This window comes from Callorhinus ursinus, unplaced genomic scaffold (genome assembly GCF_003265705.2).
Source record: "Callorhinus ursinus isolate GAN/ISIS: 27379988/994484 unplaced genomic scaffold, GSC_fseal_2.0 scaffold27, whole genome shotgun sequence".
NCBI classification, from domain to species: Eukaryota; Metazoa; Chordata; class Mammalia; order Carnivora; family Otariidae; genus Callorhinus; species Callorhinus ursinus.
The window spans coordinates 11702308-11728411 of record NW_027397089.1 but is presented as its reverse complement, the minus strand read 5'-3'; the positions used below and the strand labels follow the sequence as shown (position 1 = coordinate 11728411).

The 26104-nt window shown below is 40.4% G+C and overlaps 1 protein-coding gene across 1 annotated transcript; it reads left to right on the top strand.

The window, feature by feature from the left end:
* The first annotated feature begins 5702 nt into the window (after positions 1-5702).
* LOC112830025 (potassium/sodium hyperpolarization-activated cyclic nucleotide-gated channel 1-like) lies at positions 5703-11777 on the top strand. The gene is made up of 2 exons (XM_073878015.1): positions 5703-5737; positions 9853-11777. Exons 1-2 carry the CDS (start codon positions 5703-5705, stop codon positions 11516-11518), a joined length of 1701 nt encoding a protein of 566 aa, XP_073734116.1. The 3' UTR covers positions 11519-11777.
* The last annotated feature ends 14327 nt before the right edge of the window (positions 11778-26104 follow it).

Here is a 26104-nt window from a genome sequence, read left to right as displayed (position 1 = left end):
TTCAAAGTTATGGTTGTTGCTAGACCCATTGTTAGATTAGGTTGTTTAATGAATTAAGTATATTTATTATTATATAACTATTTAGAAAACTATTTTATAACTGTAATCCAGTATAATTTGGTTCCTTTAAATCCAAATGTATTTCATTTTATGTGTTAAAAATGTATTTTATGTATCATTTTGGGAGACAGTATATATGCTTGAAGAGAGTGCCAAAGGAATTTATGGCACAAAAATTGGTTAAAAACTCTTGCCCTAACTAGGAACTAATACAATATTGTATGCCAATTATTCTTCGATTAAAAAAAAAAAAACCTCTTGCCCTAGGCAATGGTGAAGACACTGGATGGAAAGTATAAGATCCATTTAATGACTGTCTAGAGCAGAATCAGCCAGAAAACTTGGCCCAGTTACCTCAGGATTGTTACATAAGAGAAAATAGGGGTGCCTGGGTGGCTCAGTCGGTTAAGTGTCCAACTCTTGATTTCAGCTCAGGTCACGATCTCAGGGTCATGGGAGCGAAACCCATGTCAGGCTTCTTGCTCATTGGGGAGTCTGCTTGAGATTATCTCTCTCCCTCTGTCCCTCCCCCAACCCCACTCCCTCCCTCTCTCTCTGTCTCTCTCAAATAAGTAAATCCTAAAAAAAAGAAAAGAAAAGAAAAGAAAAAAGCAAGGTCAAAATAAAGCCCAGAACCTGCTTCCATTGGTGGTGGTGGTGGTGGTGGTGGTGGTGGTATGGGTGTGTCTTATTGTACTTAAAAGCCAGCCCACAAATTTCATTAAAGTTAACAAATGACTCTTCTGAGCCAGTGTAACCTGGCTCCAGGACAGCACTGACTGTAACTAAAATAAAATACAAATCCACAATGGTGGCAAGAGATTTTTTCTTCCCGACACCAAATGCATGATGTCTTTCCTAATACAATTTCTCCAACTCTACAACATCAACTAAGTGTGCTATAATTCAATTCAATGTGGATACTACATACCCAGTATTAATGTCAATCTCCACAGATTTAAGTGCTCAGTCTCACAAAACTGACCTCACTTCAGATGCCAGTCACAAGTATCAGGTCCTAGGTTATCCACACTTCTGTCTGACGTGGCTACAAATTCAGGGGTTTCCTCAAGCCTACCCCCCCTCAGGTTCAACAAGTTGCAGAACCCAAGAAAATGCTTTACTTGCTATTACAGTTTATTATAAGGTATATCAATGAATAAAAAGAGCAAGGTCGAGAGGAGTCCTGAGCCTGTGGAGCTTGGGTGCACCACCCTCCTAGCACGTGAATGTATTCACCAGTTTGGAAACTCCCCAAACCTCATCATTTGCAGGGTTTTATGGAAGTTTCATTACATATGCATGATTATAGTCAAAGGTGATTAACTCAATCTTTAGCTCTTTTCTTCTCTCCAGTTGGTGAGGGGTGGGGCTGAAGGTTCCAAGCTTCTAATCAAGGTTTGGTCTTTCTGGTGTGTAAGTCCCATCTTGAAGCTACCTAAGCACTTGCCAAGACTCCCCTTTATCAGGACAAGAGACATTCCTATTGCCCTTACCACTCAGGAACTTCCAGAGGTTTTAGGAGCTCTGTGCCAGGAACTGGGGACAAAGACCAGATATCTTTCTTATTCCATAGGTAGAGAAGGAAAGCTCTTCTTTACAGTAAAAGTCTAATTAATAAATGTATAAAGAATGTTGCAAGTAGAAAATAACCACTTGGCAAACCCTATAGTAATAATTGTTTTAGACAAGTGTCATCAATGGATGTTAAAATTAGTAGGCAAATATATGCTGAGAAACAGGATATTTACATAGTCTTAAAGTATCTCCCCATAAGATACTTATTAATTACAAAGAGAAAAATCATTTTGTGGTGGAGAAACCTAGTGGACATTGTCTTAATCTAGCAACTAGAGATATAACCATTATGCTTTTCCTGATAGGATGCACTGAGATGGACAAAACATTGCTTATATCATATTCTTCTCAAAAATACATAATTTGATCATACTTGTTAGAATGGCTATTATCGGGGTGCATGGGTGGCTCAGTTGGTTAAGCGACTGCCTTCAGCTCAGGTCATGATCTCAGGGTTCTGGAATTGAGCCCCACATCAGGCTCCCTGGTCAGCGGGGAGTCTGCTTCTCCTGCTCCCTCTACCCCTCCCCTCCCCTATCCCCAGGTGCCCACAACTGGCAAAATTTAAGTATATCATATTAATTAATTAATAGTATTGTATTGATGTTAAGTTCTTGATTTTTATCATTGTATTGTGCCCATTTAAAATGTAAACACGGGCGCCTGGGTGGCTCAGATGGTTAAACATCTGCCTTTGGCTCAGGTCATGATCCCAGGGTCCTGGGATCGAGTCCCGCATCGGGCTCCCTGCTCCTTGGGAGGCTGCTTCTCCCTCTGCCTCTCTCTCTCTCTCTCTCTCTGACTCTTATGGATAACAAAATAAAACATTTTAATAAATAAAATAAAATAAAATAAAATGTAAACACTTGGGGGAAGCTATGTGAAAGGTATATAAGAATACTTTGTACTGGGGTGCCTGGGTGGCTCAGTCGTTAGGCATCTGCCTTCGGCTCACGTCATGATCCTGGGATCGAATCCAGCATTGGGCTCCCTGCTCGGCGAAACTGCTTCTCCCTCTCCCTCTGCTGCTCCCCCTGCTGTGCTCTCTCTCTCTCTCTCTCTCTCTCTCTGTCAAATAAATAAATAAAATCTTTTTTTTATTTGAGAGAGAGAATGAGAGAGAGAGAGCATGAGAGGGAAGAGGGTCAGAGGGAGAAGCAGACTCCCCGCTGAGCAGGGAGCCTGATGCGGGACTCGATCCCGGGACTCCAGGATCATGACCTGAGCTGAAGGCAGTCGCTTAACCAACTGAGCCACCCAGGCGCCCAATAAATAAAATCTTTTAAAAAAAGAATACTTTGTACTATTTTTTGCAACTATTTGCGAGTCTAAAATTATTTCAAAATAGAAATTCCTAAAATACAAATATATGCTGCTTATAAGAGACATCTCAAAAGCAAAGCAACATGATAAGGCTGAAAATAAAATGGTGAAAAAAATTAAACAAGGAAATATCAAGTAAAGAAAAATACTACACAAAAGATGGCTAATATAGAAATATTAACAGCAAATAAAAATGTAAGGCAAAAAATCAATACGGTTAAAAATGAATGCTGCACAATGAGAAAGGATCAACTCATTGAGTTACAATAATGATGAATTGGCATATTCCTAATAATATAGTTTCAAGGAAAAACTGTCAAATCTCTAATAACTCTACCAGAAACTCAAGAATCAGACTAATGATTTGAAAGAATATAGAATATTTGAGTAATACAATTGAGCACATTTTTAAATATACACACACATAACAATCAGAGAATATGTATATGTTTTAAGCACACATGGAATATTTACAAAAAGAATAATAAAGTATGCCAGGGCGCCTGGGTGGCTCAGATGGTTAAGCGTCTGCTTTCGGCTCAGGTCATGATCCCAGGGTACTGGGATCAAGTCCCGCATCGGGCTCCCTGCTCCTTGGGAGCCTGCTTCTCCCTCTGCCTCTCTCTCTCTCTCTGTCTCTCATGAATAAATAAATAAAATCTTTAAAAAAAAAAAGAAATAAAGGGGATTTCAAAAAAAAATAATAAAGTATGCCAAAGAGAGTAGAAAGAAGTAATAAGTAGAAAATAATGAAAAAGGAGAAAAACCGGATAAACAAATTGAGAAGCTGACTGAAGAAATTAATAAAATAGTTATGCATTTAGTGAAAACGAAAAATAAAGAGAAAACATAAACGGGTGAAAAGAGAGTATAACTATAGACAGAGTTTAGATTGTTAAAATCATAAGGGAGATACTCCCACTTGTGTCAATTAATATGAACATATGATAAAATGGATAATGTTCTGAAAAAGTTAACTCTGAAAAAGTATTTGAAAAATCTAAAATAGCAACAAAACAAAAAATACTTCAGTGTTTTTTAAATGTGAGATAAAGGGCACCTGGGTGGCTCAGTTGGTTAAGCAACTGCCTTCGGCTCAGGTCATGATCCTGGAGTCCCAGGATCGCGTCCCGCATGGGGCTCCCTGCGAAGCAGGGAGTCTACTTCTCCCTCTGACCCTCTTCCCTCTCATGCTCTCTCTCTACCATTCTCTCTCAATAAATAAATAAAAATCTTAAAAAAAACTATTAAAAAATAAATAAATAAAAATAAATGTGAGATAAATTCTGTTGTAATCAAACTGTTTTAGAAATAGTAAAAGAGGGAAAGCTCCCCAAATTATTTTAGAAGACTATAACCTTGGTAACAGAAGCAAGGACACTAACAAGAAAATAACACTTATGAATGCAGAGCCAAAGTCATAAATAAAACTTGAAAAAAGTCAGGACCAAATAAAATTTGTTTCATGAACATTAACATGGTCTATCTAACATTAGAAAATCTGTAACAATTTAACATATTAACATTATTTCATATTCAAATATTTACACTAAAAGGATTCTCACACCTGTCCAGTCAGGTACAAAGATATTCACTGCTGCTCTTTTGGTTTAATTTCCAAAACACTGGAAACAATCTTTTTCTTAAAGATTTATTTATTTATTTGAGAGAGAAAGAGATAGAGCGCATATGCACATGTGGGAGGGGGAGGGGCAGAGGAAGACAATCTTCAAGCCAACTCCCGGCTGAGTGCAGAGCCGGCCTGGGGTCCAATCCTATGACCCATGAGATCATGACCTGAGCTGAAACCAAGAGTCAGATGCTTAACCAACCGAACCACCCAGGTGCCCCAATCTTTTTTTTTTTTTTAAGTTAGCTCTACGCCCAACATGGGGCTCAAATTCACAACTGTGAGATCAAGAGTCCTATGCTCTACCTACTGAGACAACCCAGTGCCCACCCCCAAACTGGAAATAATCTAAATGCTTTTCAACAAGAAAATAGATAAGCAAATTGTATATTATTCACTGTATGGAATCCTATGCAGCAATTTAAGTGAATCCACGGCATATATCTGCCTGCTTAAATCTCAAACACATAATTTCTAATGAAAAAATAGTTTGCAGAATACTATGTATGATGTAACATTTGTGTAATATTTGTAAACATGAAGAATAATGTTATATAATGTTAATGTTATATACATGTATGGTAAAATATATACAAGCATGGAAAGGAAGAATATACATATATACATATACATATCAGCTTTGGGATAACTGTTCTTCTGAGGAAAGAGAAAGGAAAACAAGGTGAGAGGGCTTCATCTCTATAATGTTTTATTTCTCAGGAAATCTGGCCAAATGTTAGTATTTGTTAAACCTGCCTTAGGTGAACACGGTTGGTTGTAATACTGTTCTTAGTACTCCTTTAGTCAGTCCTCATTATTTCATTTTATAAAAGTTAGAGATGTTTGCTTGATGTGACTAAAATAAAATGTTTGATTATAGAGGGCAATAATAGCTCCTACTGACACCATAAAGCCACAGTTAATTATACAGTAGTTCTAATATTGACATATGATTTTAGTTTATATGGAAATGTACTCTGTTTTAGGGCTATCTCCTTAGTTCCATTCATTACCATTTCAAAAGCATGTATCTTCAGGGTTTGTATCCTTGGGAACCCTCCTGGTTGCTAGGTAGACCTATAAAAGCCCTAAGACTCACATTCAGCCGTCCATGACGGTTACTAAGCTAAAAAGAACCAAGGAGAGGTAGGGGAAGAACTTGTGTGTTCTAAATTAGAGTTTTAGTCTAATGTTTAGCCTGTATCTAAAATACCACAGTAAGCCCCTTGAAGAGTACAGAGAGATCTAGAACACAGTCATTGCTCTCAAATAAGCCCCATTTTAGTTTATTATATATATACTTAAAATGTAACAATAGAGAAAAGCATGAAAATGAATGGTAAAGGTAATAGGAATTCAGAAGCAGAAAAGCATCTCTGTGAAGCGAGATGCTTGGTGAGATTTCAAGAGGAAAATAAGGCCTTGCATGGGAAATCAAGGGTGAGAACTGTTCAGATAAGAAAGCAAGGTGGGAACTAAGTCAGGGTTTAGGATGAGGAAGTTGGGGGCCGTAGAACAGATTATATGAGATTTGAATACTTCTTGCTTTGTCCATTACGACGGACTCCAAATTATTTTCCTTTAATTTTTTTTAAGATTTTATTTATTTATTTGAGAGAGAGAGAATGAGAGATAGAGAGCATGAGAGGGAAGAGGGTCAGAGGGAGAAGCAGACTCCCTGCTGAGCAGGGAGCCCGATGTGGGACTCGATCCCAGGACTCCGGGATCATGACCTGAGCCGAAGGCAGTTGCTTAACCATCTGAGCCACCCAGGCGCTCCTCCTTTAATTTTAAAATACAAACAACACTAGTTTATACATAGGTAATTTTCCCAAGAAAGTAGAGGTATGATGTAAATAAATAGTTTAGAGCTGAATTCCCAGATAATTTCAATGCAGTATGGTGAAGGATGGGAAAATCAAAGAGAGGTAAATTTTTGTCTTATTTAAGGGAAGGATGTTAAGTACCAATTAATGCTTTATGTGTAAAACAGTATAAATATGTTATTACTCTACTTCTTTCTTTTTTTAAAGTAAGTTCCACACCCAACGTGGAGCTCAAACTCACAACCCTGAGATCAAGAGTCTCGTGCTCCACTGACTGAGCCAGCCAGGTGCCACTTACTCTGCTTACTTCTGTATTATTTATGTGTCATGAGTTAGAGCTGCCCGTCCAAATAAACTCCTTTCTTTACATTAATTGTATTTTAGGAGACATGCTGCCTATCCCTACCACTGGCCCTTGGATGAATGAAGCCTGCCTTCTCCATTCCAGCAGCATTCTCTAATTTTGTATCTCAGAGAGGGGGAGGTAGGATATCCCCAGAGAGAATATTTAGGATTTATTTTCTCCCAGAAGGTCCTGAGCTCCTTATGCAAATTCATCTACTTCTGACCCAAGTAACCAGCTTTACATTTCAGGAGTCACAGTGAGTGACAGACTTGATGAAGCAATGAAAGATATTTGTTATACTCTTATTACAGAGCATTACACCCTCATTAAAGACCTGCCTGCCTGACATTTGTATAAAGAATAGGGCCATTCTAGTGACTCTTCAAGAAATAAATAATAAGCATTTCTTTTTTTTTTTTTTAAGATTTTTATTTATTTGACAGAGATAGCAAGAGAAGGAGCACAAGCAGCGGGGGTGGGAGAGGGAGAGCAGGCTTCCTGTTGAGCAGGGAGCCCGATGTGTGACTCGATCCCAGGACCCTGGGATCACGACCTGAGCCGAAGGCAGCCGCTTAACTGACTGAGCCACCCAGGCACCCAATAATAAGCATTTCTTGCAAACAATATCAAAAAATGTCTTACTCTGCTGTATGTAAAATATCCATAATACTGCCTTGGTCCATAGTAGAGGACTTGAAACCTTCTCTCTTTATTTACCACCACTCTTATTATTTGTCCTAGTTCTTCTAAAATTCTTTTTGATCCAAGAGTCTTTTTCTCTTGGATGTTATGTAGCTTATTTTTCATTCAAGTAAATCAGTAAGGGCAATGAAGTAAGATAAAAGGGTGTTTAAGGCTAAATCCAAGACTAAAGTAAAGAACAAGAAGGGTAGGGTGGGAGGTGGAAAAGAGCTAGGGAAGAATCTGGGTATCAGGAACATTTGGATTTTTCACTTGTGACTAGTACAAATCGGTGTTACTATTAGGTATGTTGAATGTCAAAACGTCTTGAATCTGATATTTATCATTGCATAGGTTTGTTTTTTTTTTTTCAGCTTTAGAGAGTTAGAAAATTTTCAGGTATCAGAAATTTTCAATACTATTCTGGATAAATCAAGATTCAACCAAACAAATTCTTCATTGGTAGAAAATAAAACTTTATTCTTTAAAGCTAAGAGCTTGATTGCATTCAATGTAACCATTGATTTTAATCTTAGGAAAATTTCTAACATTCACAAAAGTGAAGAGGCTGGTACACTGAATGCCTATTAATATATGTTACACCCAGATTTAAAAATTATAAATATTTTGCCATATTAGATTCATCTACCCTCCTTTTCTTTCTTTTTGCTGCTAAAGTATTTTAAAGTAAATCCAAAACCTCATGAGACTTCACCTCACCTACTTATAATTCTACTTATTTTTAATTGAATTATCAAGTAGTTAACAGAAAACAGAATATTACAGGAAGTATCTAGTGAGGTGCAAAGTGTAGCAATTAATCTTTTCTCATTTAATCAAAGGGAGCAGCAGGGCTCTAGTAATATCATTATATTTAGAAATGGAAATTTTTTAAAAATCAAAAACAAGGAAGCAGTTTTAAGCCTTTACTTCTGTTTTCCTTCCTCTTGACCTATTCCCTATTAACAACTGGCTACTTCTTGGCACTCTGACCCCTCAGTGTAACTAGGATATACGTAAATCATATTTAGGTAAACCATCAAGGGACTGGCAGGATCCTAGGACACAGTTCAAATAGAAGTTTTTATTTTTGCAGCAAAATCCTGACCCTTCTGTCTGGGAGAACTTTGTAGTCCTTTATATTTTAACATTTCCATTTAGGTTACTATTAATTTAAGTGTGTATCAGTATCTTTTTTTTTTAAGATTTTATCTATTTATTTGAGAGAGAGAGAATGAGAGAGAGAGCACATGAGGGGGGGAGGGTCAGAGGGAGAAGCAGACTCCCTGCCGAGTAGGCAGCCCGATGCGGGACTCTATCCAGGGACTCCAGAATCATGACCTGAGCCGAAGGCAGTCGCCCAACCAAATGAGCCACCCAGGTGCCCAGTGTGTATCAGTATCTTAAAACAATTTTTCTTTGTTTCACATGAAGAAAGGGATGAAGAAATACCCAATGTTGATGAAGATAATAGATGATGAATTTCTGCTGGGAATATGCTTAAGATGATACATTGAAACCAAAACCTAGTTTGATAATAATACTTGAATACCAAGTTTCAATATTTGGTATCTAAAGTTCTGTTAGCCTGTTCATAATTGAACAGGATAAAAAATTCTTAGTGTGGAAAGGACCCTCCCTCTGTCAAAAGATAGAATGTAAATGCTGACTGCTTTTTTTCCCCTCCCATGCCAGCTTCCCACGCTTTTCCTCCAGAGAAAAGGTCACTCTGCCAGACTGGATTGAAGGAGCTTTGAGGTGCAAAATTCAAGATTGGGAAGGGTGGGAAGAAAAGAAAAAGCTAATTGATGAGGGTCATTTAAAACAGGTCATGGAGGGGTGCCTGGGTGGCTCAGTTGGTTGGTGCCTGCCTTCAGCTCAGGTCTTGATCCCGGGGTCCTGGGATCAAGGCCCACATTGGGCTCCCTGCTCAGCTGGGAGCCTAATTCTCCCTCTGCCTGCCACTCCTCCTGCTTGTGCTTGCTCTCTTCCCACCCCCTCAAATAAATAAATAAAATCTTTAAAAAAAGATAAAAATAAAACAGAGGTGTTGGAGAGAAAGGGAAAGCAGCTGAGAAAAAGGGAAGAGAATATTATTGAGTGTGGTTTGCCAACAAGTGGCTCCAGAATAATGTGGGGTTACAGAAAATCAAAAGGAGAGAAAAAAATGTGGGGAGTGCTGGTGGGGTATATGAATCGAAGTTTACTGACAATTTTAGAGGACAGCCAAGTAAATTATTAGAATTCCTTTAAAAATATTTTGGCTATTTGAACTACACATCTTTGAGAATGTTTCCATAAATCAACAAATATTTTTCTATGCTGGTACATATTTGAAAACACCTTTTTGGACTATGAGGAAACTAAGCATGGAGGTGGCTGGATTGGACTTGCTGGCTGTTCCAAAGAACAGACTGGAAAGGAATTAAAGTAGATGAGAATGACTCGTGGGGAAAGCAGTATTCATATGCACTCTTCAAAGCTATGAGTCATATGCTGTGCATCGGGTATGGAGCCCAGGCCCCAGTCAGCATGTCGGACCTCTGGATTACCATGCTAAGCATGATCGTTGGGGCCACCTGCTATGCCATGTTTGTCGGCCATGCCACAGCTTTAATCCAGTCTTTGGATTCCTCCAGGTGGCAGTATCAAGAGAAGTATAAGCAAATGGAGCAATACATGTCATTCCATAAGTTACCAGCTGATATGCGTCGGAAAATACACAACTACTATGAACACAGATACCAAGGCAAAATCTTTGATGAGGAAAACATTCTCAATGAACTCAATGATCCTCTGAGAGAGGAGATCGTCAACTTCAACTGTCGGAAGCTAGTGGCTACCATGCCTCTGTTTGCTAATGCTGATCCCAATTTTGTGACTGCCATGCGGAGCAAGTTGAGATTTGAGGTGTTTCAACCTGGAGATTACATCATACAAGAAGGAGCTGTGGGTAAAAAAATGCATTTCATTCAACATGGCATTGCTGGTGTCATCACAAAATCCAGTAAAGAAATGAAGCTGACAGAAGGCTCTTACTTTGGAGAGATTTGCTTGCTGACCAAGGGCCACCGCACTGCCAGTGTTCGAGCTGATACATATTGTCGACTTTATTCACTTTCTGTGGACAATTTCAATGAGGTCCTGGAGGAATATCCAATGATGAGGCGAGCCTTCGAGACCGTTGCCGTTGACCGACTAGATCGGACAGGAAAGAAAAATTCCATTCTTCTGCCAAAGTTCCAGAAGGATCTGAACACTGGCGTCTTCAAGGATCAGGAGAATGAGATCCTGAAGCAGATCGTGAAGCATGACTGCGAGATGGTGCAGGCAATCGCTCCAATCAGTTATCCCCAAATGACAGCCCTGAATTCCACCTCCTCCACCACGACTCCGACCTCCCGCATGAGGACACAGTCTCTGCGGGTGTACACAGCCACCAGTCTGTCCCACGGCAACCTGCATTCCCCCAGCCCCAGCACACAGACCCCCCAGCCGTCCGCCATCCTGTCGTCCTGCTCCTACACCACTGCAGTCTGCAGCCCTCCCGTACAGAGCCCGCTGGCCACTCGAACTTTCCACTACGCCTCCCCTACTGCCTCCCAGCTGTCACTCACACAGCAGCAGCTCCAGCAGTCCCCGCAGCCCCCACAGCCGCCCCCGCAGCCACAGACGCCCGGCGGCTCCACGCCGAAAAACGACGTGCACAGGAGCACACAGGCGCTCCACAACACCAGCCTGACCCGAGAAGTCCGGCCCCTGTCGGCCTCGCAGCCCTCGCTGCCTCATGAGGTTTCCACTCTCATTTCCAGACCTCATCCCACTGTGGGCGAGTCCCTGGCCTCCATCCCTCAGCCCATGACCGCCGTTCACGGCCCAGGCCTCCAGGCGGGGGGCAGGGGCACCGTCCCCCAGCGAGTCACCCTGTTCCGACAGATGTCCTCGGGAGCCATTCCCCCTAACCGCGGAGCCCCTCCCGCACCCCCTCCACCAGCAGCTGCTCTTCCGAGAGTCTTCCTCAGTCTTACTACAGACCCAGAGGCAGAAAAGCCACGATTTGCTTCAAATTTATGATCCCTGCTGATTGTCAAAGCAGAAAGAAATACTCTAATAAACTGAGCATCTTCTCAGACCTTATTTTATTCTATCTCCTGATAGATTCCTATAGCCTACTATGAAGAGATATTTTAGACAGCTCCGGCCTACATGCAAAATGTAAAATATATAAATATATATCTACTATTAAATATCTATCTAAATTCCCAAGAGAAGTTCAAAAGACCTGTTTAGCATTCAGTGTCATATGTCTTCCTTTCTTTAAACCATTAAAGGATTTAAAATGTTAAAAAAAAAAAAAAAGAAAACACCTTTTTGATGATAGTGTTGTAGAATTTCTTTTCCTTTAGCATCCCCAGTTCTTGGTCACACCGAAGAATGAAGAGGTAGACCAGACGAAGAGTGGTGGGCAGCAAAGCAAAGTTTATTGAGCAATAGTACAAAGCTCCTGTAGAGGAAGGGGACCTGAGAGGGTTGGCAATTTGGTGTTTAAATCTAGGGTTTTTTTTATGGGCTCTTTAGTGTGGGCTGTTTTAATCTGATTAACCCTCCATGCACCTGTCACACCCAGTCAGGATGGAGGGCTCCTTCCAGAGTGGTATTCTGTAGCCTCAGGGATCAAGTGGGCAGTGGCCTTCGCTGCCCTAAGGCATGCTGACCAGCCACAGGCCACCAGTTGAAGCTCTTTGTTTAAATATCCCACTAGCGGGGTGCCTGGGTGGCTCAGTCGTTAAGCGTCTGCCTTCCGCTCAGGTCATGATCCCCAGGTCCTGGGATCGGGCTCCCTGCTCCGCGGGAAGCCTGCTTCTCCCTCTCCCTCTCCCACTCCCCTTGCTTGTGTTCCCTCTCTTGCTGTGTCTGTCTCTGTCAAATAAATAAAATCTTTAAAAAATAATAATAAATAAATAAATAAATAAATATGCCACAGCTATTGAACTGACCCTTGGGCCTGGGTTAGGATGCCCAAGGCCATTCCCTTCCTTTCTGTCACATTCAAGTTGTAAGTCCCCCCAATAGGAAGACTCAAAGCTGGGGCACTGAGTAAAAAGCCTAGAATAACAGATGGGTTCTTTTTCCTTTTAAGGGTAGTTTTCCTCTTGGGGGGGGGGGGGGGGGGGGGGGGGGGGGGGCGTTGGGGGAGGGCCCTTGTCCCTGCTTGCCTTTCTTCTAACTATCCTTCATTGATACCATAAGTTTCTATAAAGCGCATATATTGTAGTTAAAGTAGCATTGTTCTATTATTGGACTTATATTATTTCCATTCTTCTACTACTTAAAATCCATTGTGATAAATGTGTTTGTAATCATGGTTTCTTTCTTGTTTAAAATATTTCACCAGGATAGATGCATAGAAATTATAGGATGAAAGTTATAAATGTTTTATACTGTCAATTTTTTTCTTTTTTCTTTTTCTTTTTTTTTTTACAGTCTTGAGGTCTTTTATTTTTTTTATGCTTATCATACTGTGAATTCATAGGGAACAGGTTCCAGCAGCTCAGGCTCCTTTCCATTGGTTCTCACAAAGTGTGTTTCTCTGGGCGAAACAGGCTGGAGCTTCAGTTGAACCCAAGAACTTTTCTGCTTCCTTCTTTTCTGATCGTTGCAGACTCTTCCAGTTTTGCCATGGTAACGTGTGTGGGTGTTCCTTTTTGAACAGTGTCCATTCCGTTGATGTTCACAATATCACCTTTCTTGTAGATTTGCATGTATGTGGACAATGGAACCACTCCATGTTTTCTAAAAACGCCTAGAGAATATAGCGGGGCGGCGGGGCGGGGGGTTGGGGGAGGGCTCCTCTTTCCCTTTGTGTTGGTTATTTCTCAAATTACCCAAAGATGGTGGTTCCCAGGTGTTTTATTGCTTAGTGGCTTAGTGTTTTGTTTTGTTTTGTTTTGTTTTGTTTTGTTTTAAGAGACTGAGCACAAGCAGGGAGGGGCAGAGGGAAAGGGAGAGAGAATCTTAAGCAGGCTCCATGCCCAGCATGGAGGTGGGTGAGGAAATAGGTGAAGGAAGGGGATTAAGTGTACACTTACCATGATGAGGACTGAGTAATGTATAGAATTGCTGATTCACTACATTGTACGCTTGAAACTAATATAACACTGTATGTTAACTATACTGGAATTAAAATTAAACAAAACAAAGTATGTGACCACTAATATTGGCAGGAAGCTGAGCCTATTGATTTTGGGAGCGGCGGGAATCTCACTACTGACTCCATGGAGGACTATAGGACCCTTAGTGACCCTTATGCCTCTTTGGCCCTGTTAACTCTGCTTTTAGATACACTTTGTTCTTTTTTCCAAAAATGTAAATCTCCAAAGTCAAAGGTCACAAATTGCACAAAAGTAACTGTAGCATTTAAAATGGCAACCCATCAGCTACTCACTATTCCCCTTTCTCTGCTTTGTTTCTCCATTTTCTTACCCTCCAGCACACCATATAGGGACTTGTGTGTGTGTTCATGGTTCTACTCTCTGCACTAACATGGGTTTGTGTCACTTTTGTTCACTGTTGAGTCCCCATTATCTAACACAGGGCCAGGGGCACAGCTGACACTCAAATAGTCTGAAGCTGCTCTGCTGTTTGGCTCCAGGCAAATGTCATCATCCACCTCTTTCCACTGTGCCACCCCAACAGCAATCAGATCACTCACACTGAGGGAGGATTCCTGCTACAGGTTTCTGATTGGTCTTTCTGCTTCTGCCCTGCCCCCAGTGCTTCTGTGGATGAATCTTCCTCACACATGCACTAGATCACACCACTCCTTTGTTTAAAAGAGCTCAGTTTCGGGCGCCTGGGTGGCTCAGTTGGTTGGGCAACTGCCTTCGGCTCAGGTCATGATCCTGGAGTCCCGGGATCAAGTCCCACATCGGGCTCCCTGCTCAGCGGGGGGTCTGCTTCTTCCTCTGACCCTCCCCCCCATGTGCTCTCTCTCTCTCTCATTTTCTCTTTCAAATAAATAAATAAAATCTTAAAAAAAAGTTCAGTTTCTTCCCATTCCACTTAAAATAAAATCCACTTCTTGCCTATATACTTTGGCCTTTGCCTACATCTCCAAACACCTCTTGCACTACTTTTTCTTCACTACCTTCCAGCCATAAACACTGCCTTTTGGGTTTTTGGGGGTTTTTATTGTTGTTTTTTTTTTAAAGATTTTATTTGTCTATTTGAGAGAGAGAGAGAGACAGGGATAGCATGAGTGGGGAGGAGAGGGAGAAGAGTGGGAAGGAGAGGGGAAGCAGACTCCCTGATGAGCAGGGAGCCCAACCTTGCTCGATCCCAGGACCCTGGGATCATGACCTGAGCCAAAGGCAGACGTTTAACCAACTGAGCCTCCCATGGACCAAACTCTTTTTGCTTTAGAACTTCTACTTCTGTTTTTCCCACTGCTTGCAGCTCTTCTTTCTCTCTCATGCTACGGTTATCTATCACTTCACCCAGCTTATCTTCTTTGGAGATTCTCTCAGATTATGAAAAGACTTATTCAGTCATTGATTACTTTCTTTTTTTTTTTTTTTTTTTTTTAGGGAGGGAGAGAATCTTAGGCAGGCTCCATGCCCAGCGTGGAGCCCAACATGGGGCTCAATCTCATGACCCTGACATCATGGGACCTGAGCCACCCAGGCGCCCCTCTTAGTGCTTTTTTTATGTGATTGTTTTTCTGATTTTTATTATGCTTGTCAAATCATAAGATTGGAATCTTTCCTATTGTCATCAGAAAATAATGACTATCATCTCTGAAAGAGGTCTTCAACTACTTCCCTCCATGCCCCCCTCAAACTTTCTAATTGATTAAGTTCTTTCCAGCTTATCTCTTAATTTTGGCAAAAGACCCTGTGGGCAAGTATCCCCTTAAGGCCTGTCCTGAGGCAGCAAGACCCCATCCATGACAATGATGATCTGATCTTTACTGCCCAGCTGCTTGTACCCACCAACTTTGTCCCACATTTTCCGCATACAAAACTCGAAGTATTTCAGCACTTCAGAGACAGTCTTTGAGACATTAGTCCATTGTCTTCCTGGTGTTGGCCTCACTGAAATAAATTCCTTTCCTGTCTCACCATCACTTGTCTCTATGCCTCTGGATTTTGTGAGCAGCGAGTGGCCGAACCTAGGCTTTCTGGGACTCCTGGATCCAGGTGTTTTTGCACCCCTGCATCCTGGCGACATTTTACATTACTTTGCATTTACTTCTTAAAGTGATCTTTGATAGATTATCCTTATGTTTATCCCTCCTTCCTTCCTCCCTTTCTTCCCTTCCCCTCCTCCCATTTTTTGATAAAGCTGTTTTATATTTTGAAATACATGTTAAAGGAACAAAAACAGGGGTGCCTGGGTGGCCCAGCTGGTTAAGAGTCTGCATTCAGCTCAGATCGTGGGTCCTGGGATCGAGCCCCACATCGGGCTCCCTGTTTAGCAGGGAGGCTGCCTCACCCTCTCTCTCTGCTTCTCCCACAGCTCATGTTCTCTCTCGAGCTCTCTTTCTCTCAAATAAATAAAATCTTTAAAAAAGAGAAAAGAACAAAAACAAACTCTCTCTCCTGGTAATGGTAATCTCGAGTGCTTTCAGGCATACAAAGGGACCCCATTCACTCACACACCCTCCCTTTCCCTTCTCATTTATCTTGTTTGTGCCTTGAAGCAACACAAAAATAGATCTAATCTGTTTTGTAAAAAATGCCCTTCAAATATCTAAAGATAGCTATAGAAGTCTTCTCTAGGCCACAGAGCCACATGATGTTAACTTCTCCATAAGCAACAACATTTGGAAATGTTTCACTAACCTGTTCAACCTTCTCTTCTTCTCAACCATGCTCTTCTTCGTTCTCTTCCAGAACTGACAGCAGGATTTCAGATGCAACATCACACGTCATTTGTAAAACTGTGGGACGCTCCGATCAGATGGGGGCTCGTGGAGCCGTCAGTGAAAGTCTTCACCCAAGGTAGAATGAAGAACATAGAAGTTTATCGAATACACCACAATGGAGTGGCAGGCGGGACAGCAAAGGAGAGACTATCAGCCACATGGTGAGGGGCCCCGGTTATAGGGCAGAGTGAGGAAGTATGGGGAGATATGGAATTTTCCCTTTTTTGGTAACGGTGCCTGGTTGTAAGTAGCCCATTGGTTAGTTACAGACTATGGCTATTTTGAGGTAGGTCGCTTAATGAGCTTGTTTGCCTTCAGCTTGGTGGTCCCTGTGGGCCCTTAGGCCCCGCTCAAGCTTCCATTGCTCAAGCCTGTTGCCTAAAAGCAGCCTCTCCAAAAACTACAACTGAAAATAATTGGAGGGGGTGCCTCGGTGGCTCAGTTGGTTAAGCGTCTGCCTTTGGCTCAGGTCATGATTCCAGAGCCCTGGGATCAAGTTCCACATCGGTCTCCATGCTCAGCAGGGAGTCTGCTTTTCCCTCTACACCTCCCCCCTGTTTGTGATCTTTCTCTCTCAAATAAATAAATAAAATCTTTAAAGAAAAAAAAAGAAAATAATTGGAGGGACGCCTGGGTGGCTCAGGTCATGATCCAGTGTCCTGGGATCAAGCCCCACCACGTCCGGCTCCTTGCTCAGCGAGGAGCCTGCTTCTCCCTCTGCCTGCTGCTACCCCTGCTTGTGCTCTCTCTCTCTCTGTCTCCCTGACAAATAAATAAATAAAATCTTAAAAAAAGAGAAAATAATTGGAAATATCTTTTTTTTAAGATTTTATTTATTTATCTGACACAGAGAGACACAGCGAGAGAGGGAACACAAGCAGGGGGAGTGGGAGAGGGAGAAACAGGCTTCCCACTGAGCAAGGAGCCCAATGCGGGTTCGATCCGGGGACCCTGGGATCATGACCTGAGCTGAAGGCAGACGCTCAACAACTGAGCCACCCAGGCGCCCCTGGCAATATCTTTTAAGAATAGATTCAATAGCCTAATATTGCTAAGTTTTAGTTAAAACTTTTTCTCTCCTTGAAGAGAGCTATGTACCTCATGGTTCTCTCTCACAGAGTGCTTGTGAAGATTAGTGATGTTCATAAAGTGTGCAGATCACTGGCTAGCATAGAGTAATGTTCAATAAACGTTAGTTGTATGCTAGTAACTGACCTATTTAACTCCCAGGAGGCACACATATAATCAGCCTAGGTTTTCAGGTTATATTTATCCACACCCTCATTAAAAGAGTATTTATTCTTTTGTCTTTATTTTAATGACATTATAAATTAATAACAATCCTATAAGGGGCTGATTTGAACTCAGTTCAGTGGAACTATTTCTTTTGTTGAGATACTCATCCATGTGTGGAAAACATACTTATGTATCAAAAACAAAGAAGAGGGTGCCTGAGTGGCTCAGTTGGTTAAGCGACTGCCTTCGGCTCAGGTCATGATCCTGGAGTCCCGGGATCGAGTCCCATGTCGGGCTCCCTGCTCAGCAGGGAGTCTGCCTCTCCCTCTGACCCTCTTCCCTCTCATGCCATTTCTCATTCTCTCTCTCTCGAATAAATAAATAAAATCTTTAAAAAAAACAAAAACAAAACAAAAAAAACAAAGAAGATTCTTTTTTTTTTTTTTAAAGATTTTATTTATTTATTTGAGATAGAGAGAGAGCATGCACCATTGGGGTGAAAGGCAGAAGGAGAAGCAAACCCCCCCTGAGCAGGGAGCCGGATGTGATGTGGAACTCGATCCTAGGACCCCAGGATCATAACCTGAGCCGAAAGCAGACGCTTAACCTCACTTGAGCCTAACGCAGACGCTTAAACTACTGAGCCACCCAGGTGCCCCAACAAAGAAGATTCTTTAATAGCAGTTCAGTTCAAATACTCTTAAATTGTAAAATAATTAGTCCAGGTTCCTTTTTTTGTCAGGAGACAAAAGATGAACAAGACTTTTTCTGAAAATATTCACCTTTATTTGAGGAAATTTTATGTCTACATTAGACAATTTATCTAAGTCAACAGATAGGAGGAGACCTGTAACAGAGTTGTAAAGCTGAGAAAATAACTATATTAATACCAATGTTACTTTAGTTAAAATCCTAAAGGTATACCATCATGTATCAGAATCTAAACTAAACAATATTAACTTTGCTTCTTACTAAAATTTTTTTTAATTCATCACTGCATCACTATGTTTATTTCTTTGAAGAATATTTCCTAGCACATATTTGAGTATGTGCCAAATTGAAAATTCCATTGTTATGAGAAATGAATCACAAAACAAAGTTCAAATGAAGGCTTTACAACCCTAACCACACCACATCTGAGGCTGGAATAGTTACGTACAAAGGAAATATTTGAGGGGACATCCCAGTGAATGAAAGACAACTCACAAGCAGTAGAGCCCTCTAAGAGCATAAAATTATGAAGAATTTCCTATTTCCATAAACATTTATCCGTCTATTTAGTTACTTCAAAATCATCATGCATTTTATATTCACAGTACAAATAGTTAATGAGTTACTTGAAGAAGTTAAACAATCGTGTAGAATTGCAAGTCTTAGGTCATATTCCACCATCTAGCTTGCTATCACGTTACCGGGAAATTAAGATCTCTTAGAACTGTTTCACTGACTTCACAGTAATAAATTCGTCACAGCCTGAAGTAAACAAAGTTATCTTTAAAAAGCCAACACAACTTAGATGTTCTTCATAATTTTAACAGGTATATTAGTGTCAGTAATTTGGTGAGAAATGAAGTCAATTACCAGCTCTGTTAGGTAAATCTCCTGTAATCTTATGAAAAAGGTCTAAATAACCTGGCACATTCAGCACTTCATGCTCAGGAACATCAATGACTTTTCCAAAATGTGGTAGTCATCCAAAACTTAACTTCAACTTTCATGATGAGAAATACATATAACTTATTTAATTCTTTAATTAACTCAATCATTTTCTTTTTTTTTACAATTAAAACCAAATTGATTTGTTTATTCCTCAAAGTCGAGATGAGTTTCAATCTTGTTAACCATAGAACACAATTTATTTTCTCACCTAGAAAAGACATTTTCATTTGTCACAGGTCTAAAACACAAACAGTACAGGACATATAATTGGGTACTATTTTGCCACTGATATTAAAATTTTGTTTAAAATGCCTCTCATAGATTATTTCTATCACAACTTATTTTTTAACTCAATCATTTTCTAAGTGCCTACTATGTGGCAGACATTGTTCTAGGCAGGGGATACAAAAACAAATAAATGTAGTTTCTATCTTTACAGAGCATACATCCAGTTAGGGGGAAAGAAACATGAATAGATAATTATAATACAGGATGAAATGGAAGCATATTACTTGTGACTTTACTAAAGGCAACATTTGTACTGGTCTTTTACTTTTTGTTTTCATTAAAATGAAATTGACATAACAAAATTAACCATTTAAAACTGAACAATTCAGCGGCACTTAGCACATTCACAATGTTATGCAATGACCATCTCTGTCTAGTTCCAAACAATTCCTTTTCTTTTTTTCCTAGCTTTATTGATATATAAATTGACATATAATATTGTGTAAGTTTAAGGTGTATAATATGATGATTTGGTATATGTATATACCGTGAAATGAGGTTGGTTAACACACATAAGGTTAGTTAACACAGGCATCACCTCATAAAGTTACTTTTTTGTGTAATAAGAACCTTCAAGATTTACTCTTAGCAATTTTCAAGTATATAATACAGTATTGTTAACTACAGTCACCATGCTGTACTTTAGATCCCCAGAACTTGTTCATCTTATAACTAGAAGTTGTGCTCTTTGACCATATTCACTTATTCTTTCCCCATCCCCCCTCCTCCCAAGCATTGACCAATCTGCTCTTTGGATATTAATCCTTTATCAGATACATAGTTTGCAAATATTTTCTACCCTTCCAAAGGTTGCCTTTTCATTTTATTTTAATTTTTTAAAAGATGTTATTTTTCAGTAACATCTACCCCCAATATAGAGTTCAACTCACAACCGAAGATCAAGAGTCACGTGCTCTAGTGACTGAGACAACCAGACACCTTTGCCTTTTCATTTTATTGGTCTGTACTGATCTTGAAATATGAGTAGGAGTTTTTTGGGGGGGTACAAACCAAAGGAAGGACATATTTTAGGTGTTCCACTGTTTTTATGACAAATTATTAAACACAGTTCACAAGTGGTATTCTAGCATGATATAGCTAAGTGAAATAAATAATGTAACAGTTTTGGTATACAAGTTATTTTTTACGAATGTTAATGTCAGGTGATTCATATATATTATAAATTATTCTGAAGTATCTTATGGGCTCTTCAAATCTTTAAGGGCTCTAAAAGTTTTTCAAAGCCCTTTTACCAGAAAAATATACAATAACTAGTTTAATGGGACCCCTGGGTGGCTCAGTTGTTAAGCATCTGCCTTCAGCTCAGATCCCAGGGTCCTGGAATCAAGTCCCACATCGGGCTCCCTGCTCAGCGGGAAGCCTGCTTCTCCCTTTCCCGCTCCCCCTGCTTGTGTTCCCTCTCTCGCTGTGTCTCTCTCTGTCAAATAAATAAATAAAATCTTTAAAAAACAAAAACTAGTTTAATGGGGCGCCTGGGTGGCTCAGTCGTTAGGCGTCAGCCTTCAGCTCAGGTCATGATCCCAGAGTCCTGGGATCGAGCCCCGGATCGGGCTCCCTGCTCCGCGGGAAGCCTGCTTTTCCCTCTCCCACTCCCCCTGCTTGCGTTTCCCTCTCTCGCTGTCTCTCTCTCTGTCAAATAAATAAATAAATAAAATCTTTAAAAAAAAACTAGTTTAATAAGCAGTCTCCCCTCAGTATAGTGTGAACATAAAACTTACATTTTTCTAAATGACTTCAACTCTTCAATCAAAATCCCCTGATTAGTCTCTTACTGACATCTCAGTCAGATCCCAGAGCTTTCCAGTCATATTCAGTTATTTAAAATTCAACTTAGTTTGACCCACTAGGTCTGGGTTCTTCTCACCAGAGTGTCTCCCTTCCCCTATGTCAGCCAGTTTGTGGCCTGAGGGACTTAGAATGGGAAGGAAAGCTCTGTTCTTTTTTCTCTTTATTGCACATCTTGCCAGGTAAGTATGGTAAGATGTTCTTCAGCACAACCCTAATGAAATATGTACTGTGGACTCTACTATTTGTTTATAGGAAGTCAATGAACTCATTAACATTTTATTATCTAACATTATCAACCAAGTCTTTCAGTGATATGTATCTTGTATGGACTCAGAAACAACATTTCACAATTTGAAACGTGGTTACCTCTTTATAACTTTCAACACTGTTCATTAAAGAAATATTTATTATCTACTCTGTGTCACTGTGTTATATAAACCACAGCACAAGAAAAAAAATTATTTTTTTAAAGTTATGAACACAGGGTACCTGAGTGGCTCAGATGGTTAAGCGTCTGCCTTCGGCTCAGGTCATGATCCCAGGGTCCTGGGATCGAGTCCCACATTGGGCTCCCGGCTCCGCGGGAAGCCTGCTTCTCCCTCTGCCTCTCTCTCTCTCTCTCGCTCTGTCTCTTATGAATAAATAAATAAAATCTTAAAAAAATAAAGTTATGAACACAGACCTAGGTACTCCAAATATTTTCTTTTTTTTTCTTTAAAGATGTTATTTATTTATTTGAGAGAGAGAGAGAGTGCACACGCGCGCATCTGTGCGCACATGAGTAGGGGGAAGGGCAGAGGAAGTGGGAGAAGCGGACTCCCAGCAGGGAGGCTGACTCAGGGCTTGATCCCAGGACCCCCGAGATCGTGACCTGAGCGGAAGGCAGACACAACTGACTGAACTACCCAGGCATCCCAGATATTTTCTTTTTACGATGCAAAATTTAAATTGCCTTTAAGCGTTTCGAAGTCCCCATTGTGACTGGTAGTTCAGGTTGACATAATCTGACCAACTCTGTTAACAATAGCAAACATATTGAGTAGATACTATGTGCCATTGCGTTTAGCGATTTACATGTCTTATTTAATCGAAGTAATAATCTGATAAGCTAGTTAGTAATATCATTCTCATTTTCAATGAGAAAACTAAGTATGAATAGTCATTAAACTAGCTTTGTTTTACCTACCTGCTAAGTAAGTCTTGACCTCTGCTTCAAAAGCCAGCTGAGCTAGTCCAGCTGTCTGACTGGAGCAGTGATATGAATCTAGGTTTCACCCCTTACTAGCTTTGTGAATTATTTCACCATTCTGTGTCAGTTTCCCCATCTGTAAAATAGAAATAACCACTGTACCTTTCTTATAAGAATTGTGAGATGAATTCAGTTAAAATAAATAAAGCATTTAGAGTAGTCTGGTACAGAATATACATTATAAAAAATGTTAAATATTACAAGCCCATACCCCTTATCAAAAATCCATGAGGTTTGATGTGTTTTGGAATTCAGAATTTTGATTTTAGAAAGGTAAATAAGAGCATATAGCAAATTTGTATAACATTTCCAGCAGAGTCTGGGAACCTCCTTATAAGCAAAGAAATGAATATACCTGATTTAAACTTACGAATTCACACAAAGTGGAATGAATGAGGACTATAAGAAATTTGATTTCAGTTTAGCTCTGAATTGTTAATTAGTCTGTGGCAAATGTCAAAAAGAACTTTTGGTTTTTAGAGCTTTTAGGATTTGAGAATTTTAGTAAAAGCCTATAATTAACAACTAAATTATATAGCTTAACCCTTAATGGTCAGAATCATTTTTACTTCAGGCTCTAGAATTTCAAATGGGATTCAAAGGAACATTTCCCATGTAAATTCTACCAGTTACTTGGCAGAATTCAACACAGTGATATTATTTGACGACCAATTTCATTTTATCTGCTTCACAAAAGGTCTCTTAATCGTGTTTCCATTTCAGAGGTTCCAAAAGACATTTTAAATCATTGTAAAATTTTGACTAGCTTCCCAATACAAATAATTTGATTCATTTAGATTTTATCTTATGCCATGAAGTCTCAAAAGCCATTTAAATGTTTCCCAAACCTTAATCATTTTGGTGCAATAATCTGAAAACTTTTTAAGTCACAACTATCATTCAGAATAGACTAGGTTTTATTGAGGATAACATACAGTTTTCCAAATCTCCATGGTTTTTTTTTTTTTAAGATTTATTTATTTATTTATTCATGAGAGGCAGAGACAGAGAGAGCGAGAGAGAGAGAGAGAGAGAGAGGCAGAGGGAGAAGCAGGCTTCCCGCTGAGCGGGGAGCCCGATGCGGGACTCAATCCCAGGACCCCGGGATCATGACCTGAGCCGAAGGCAGACGCTTAACCATCTGAGCCACCCAGGTGCCCCCAAATCTCCATGGTTTAAACAATAAATAAAAATAATATAAATAAATACTGACAAATTGTTAAATGGGGCATCACATTTGAAAGTTAAAGTTACTGGGAATATGTTTTGGCTAATTGCCATTTTGATTAAATTATTTTAACCAAATCATCTGAAGCTAATGTTATTGATAATTATTGCTGAGTAGAAAAAAATACAGGATTTTTTTCTTTTTACATATTAGTATTTTGTAGTTTTTAAAAATTAGTATGTACTATAGGAAAAAGAATTCTTGCACATCTTTACTTCTGGGTAATTTATTCTTTTTGTTGCAATTGCCAATATAATCTTTTAAAAAATATTTTTTCTTCCATACTAGTTATTGGAGGGGTATAGATCCCCTTTACGTTTTTTTTTTTTTTTTTGAGAAAGAGCGTGAGAGAGAGAGAATGTGTGAGCTGTGGGGGGGGCAGCGGGGGAGCAGGGAGGAACAGAGGGAGAGGGAGAGAGAGAATCTTAAGCAGGCTTTACACCCAGCCCTGAGTCTGATGCAGGGCACAATCTCACGACCCTGAGATCATGATCTGATCCAAAATCAAGAGGCAGACGCTAGGGGCACCTTGGTGGCTCAGTTGGTTAAGTGTGTGCCTTTGGCTCAGGGCTCCCTGCTCAGCAGGGAGTCTGCTTCTCCCTTTCCTTCTGCCCCTCCCCCCTCACTCATGTTTTTTCTCTCTCTCTCAAGTGAATAAATGAAATCTCTAATAAAAAAATTAAAAAAAAAAGAGTTGGACTCTTAGCTGACTGAACCACCCAGCACCCCATACACTTTTTTTTTTTTAAAGATTTTATTTATTTATTTGAGAGAGAGAATGAGAGAGAGCATGAGAGGGGGGAAGGTCAGAGGGAGAGGCAGACTCCCCGCTGAGCAGGGAGCCCGATGCTGGACTCGATCCCAGGCCTCCAGGATCATGACCTGAGCAGAAGGCAGTCGCCCAACCAACTGAGCCACCCAGGCGCCCTACACTTTTTTTTTTTTTTTAATATAAAGCTTTGATTCAGCTCACTTTCTTTTTTTTTTTTTAGATTTTATTTATTTGACAGAGAGAGGCACAGTGAGAGAGGGAACACAAGCAGGGAGAGCGGGAGAGGGAGAAGCAGGCTTCCCGCTGAGCAGGGAGCCCGACGTGGGGCTCGATCCCAGGACTCTGGGATCATGACCTGAGCTGAAGGCAGACGCTTAACGACTGAGCCACCCAGGCGCCCCGCCCTACACTTTTATATTCTAACTAAGATAGCCTTGGCTGAGCTCAGAGAGAGATTGATTTTATGGGTCTCATTGTGCCCCCACTTTTCCTTTCCTAGGGTGTTTTAATGTTATTTATTTATTTGTTTGTTTGTTTGTTTATTTAAGTAGGCTCCATGCCCAGTGTGGAGCCCAATGCAGGGCTCAAACTCATGACCCTGAGATCAAGACCTGAGATGAAATCAAGAGTCCTTGCTTAGGGCTAAGCCTGGGTGGCTCAGTTGGTTAAGCAACTGCCTTCAGCTCAGGTCATGATCCTGGAGTCCCGGAATCGAGTTCCACATCGGGCTTCCTGCTTGGCGGGGAGTCTGCTTCTCCCTCTGACCCTCTTCCCTCTTCCCTCTCATGCTTTCTATCTCTCATTCTCTCTCTCTCTCAAATAAATAAATAAAATCTTAAAAAAAAAAAGAGTCCTTGCTTAACCGACTAAGCCACCCAGATGCCCACCCAGGGGGTTTTAAAATGATAAACACAGTGCTTATTATCTTTTTTCCTATTTTGATGACAAAATAGTCATAAATTAACCCACAAGTATAAGTTCTAATTTAGCAGCAGCCCATCTTGTGTATATTGTTTTCATATCAATTATTTCCCAAATATCATTAATGTATTTTAAATTTCCTTTTTGACTCAGTTTTTATTTAGAAGGATGTTTCTTTGTTTCTTTTTTTTTTTTTTTAAAGATTTTATTTATTTGACAGAGAGAGAGAGACAGAGAGAGCAGGAACACAAGCAGGGGGAGCGGGAGAGGGAGAAGCAGGCTTCCCGCCGAGCAGGGAGCCCGATGCGGGGCTCGATCCCAGGACCCTGGGATCCTGACCTGAGCTGAAGGCAGACGCTTAACGACTGAGCCACCCAGGCGCCCCTCTTTGTTTCTTAATTTTTGACCTTTCTTTTCAACCACAGGTAAATAATTTTGATTTTGTATGACTTGGCATGTGTTCTGTTTTAATGTTTATTATTTTATGATCAACACAAAGTACAATTAACATTAAAAGAATCAATTTGGGGTGCCTGGGTGGCTCAGTCATTAAGCGTCTGCCTTCAGCTCAG

Coding starts and splice junctions, on each gene's coding strand:
- LOC112830025 (XM_073878015.1), top strand. CDS start 5,703: ATGACGGTTACTAAGCTAAAAAGAACCAAGGAGAG. Junction 5,738..9,852: donor CTAAAAAGAACCAAGGAGAG/GTAGGGGAAGAA, acceptor GCTGTTCCAAAG/AACAGACTGGAAAGGAATTA.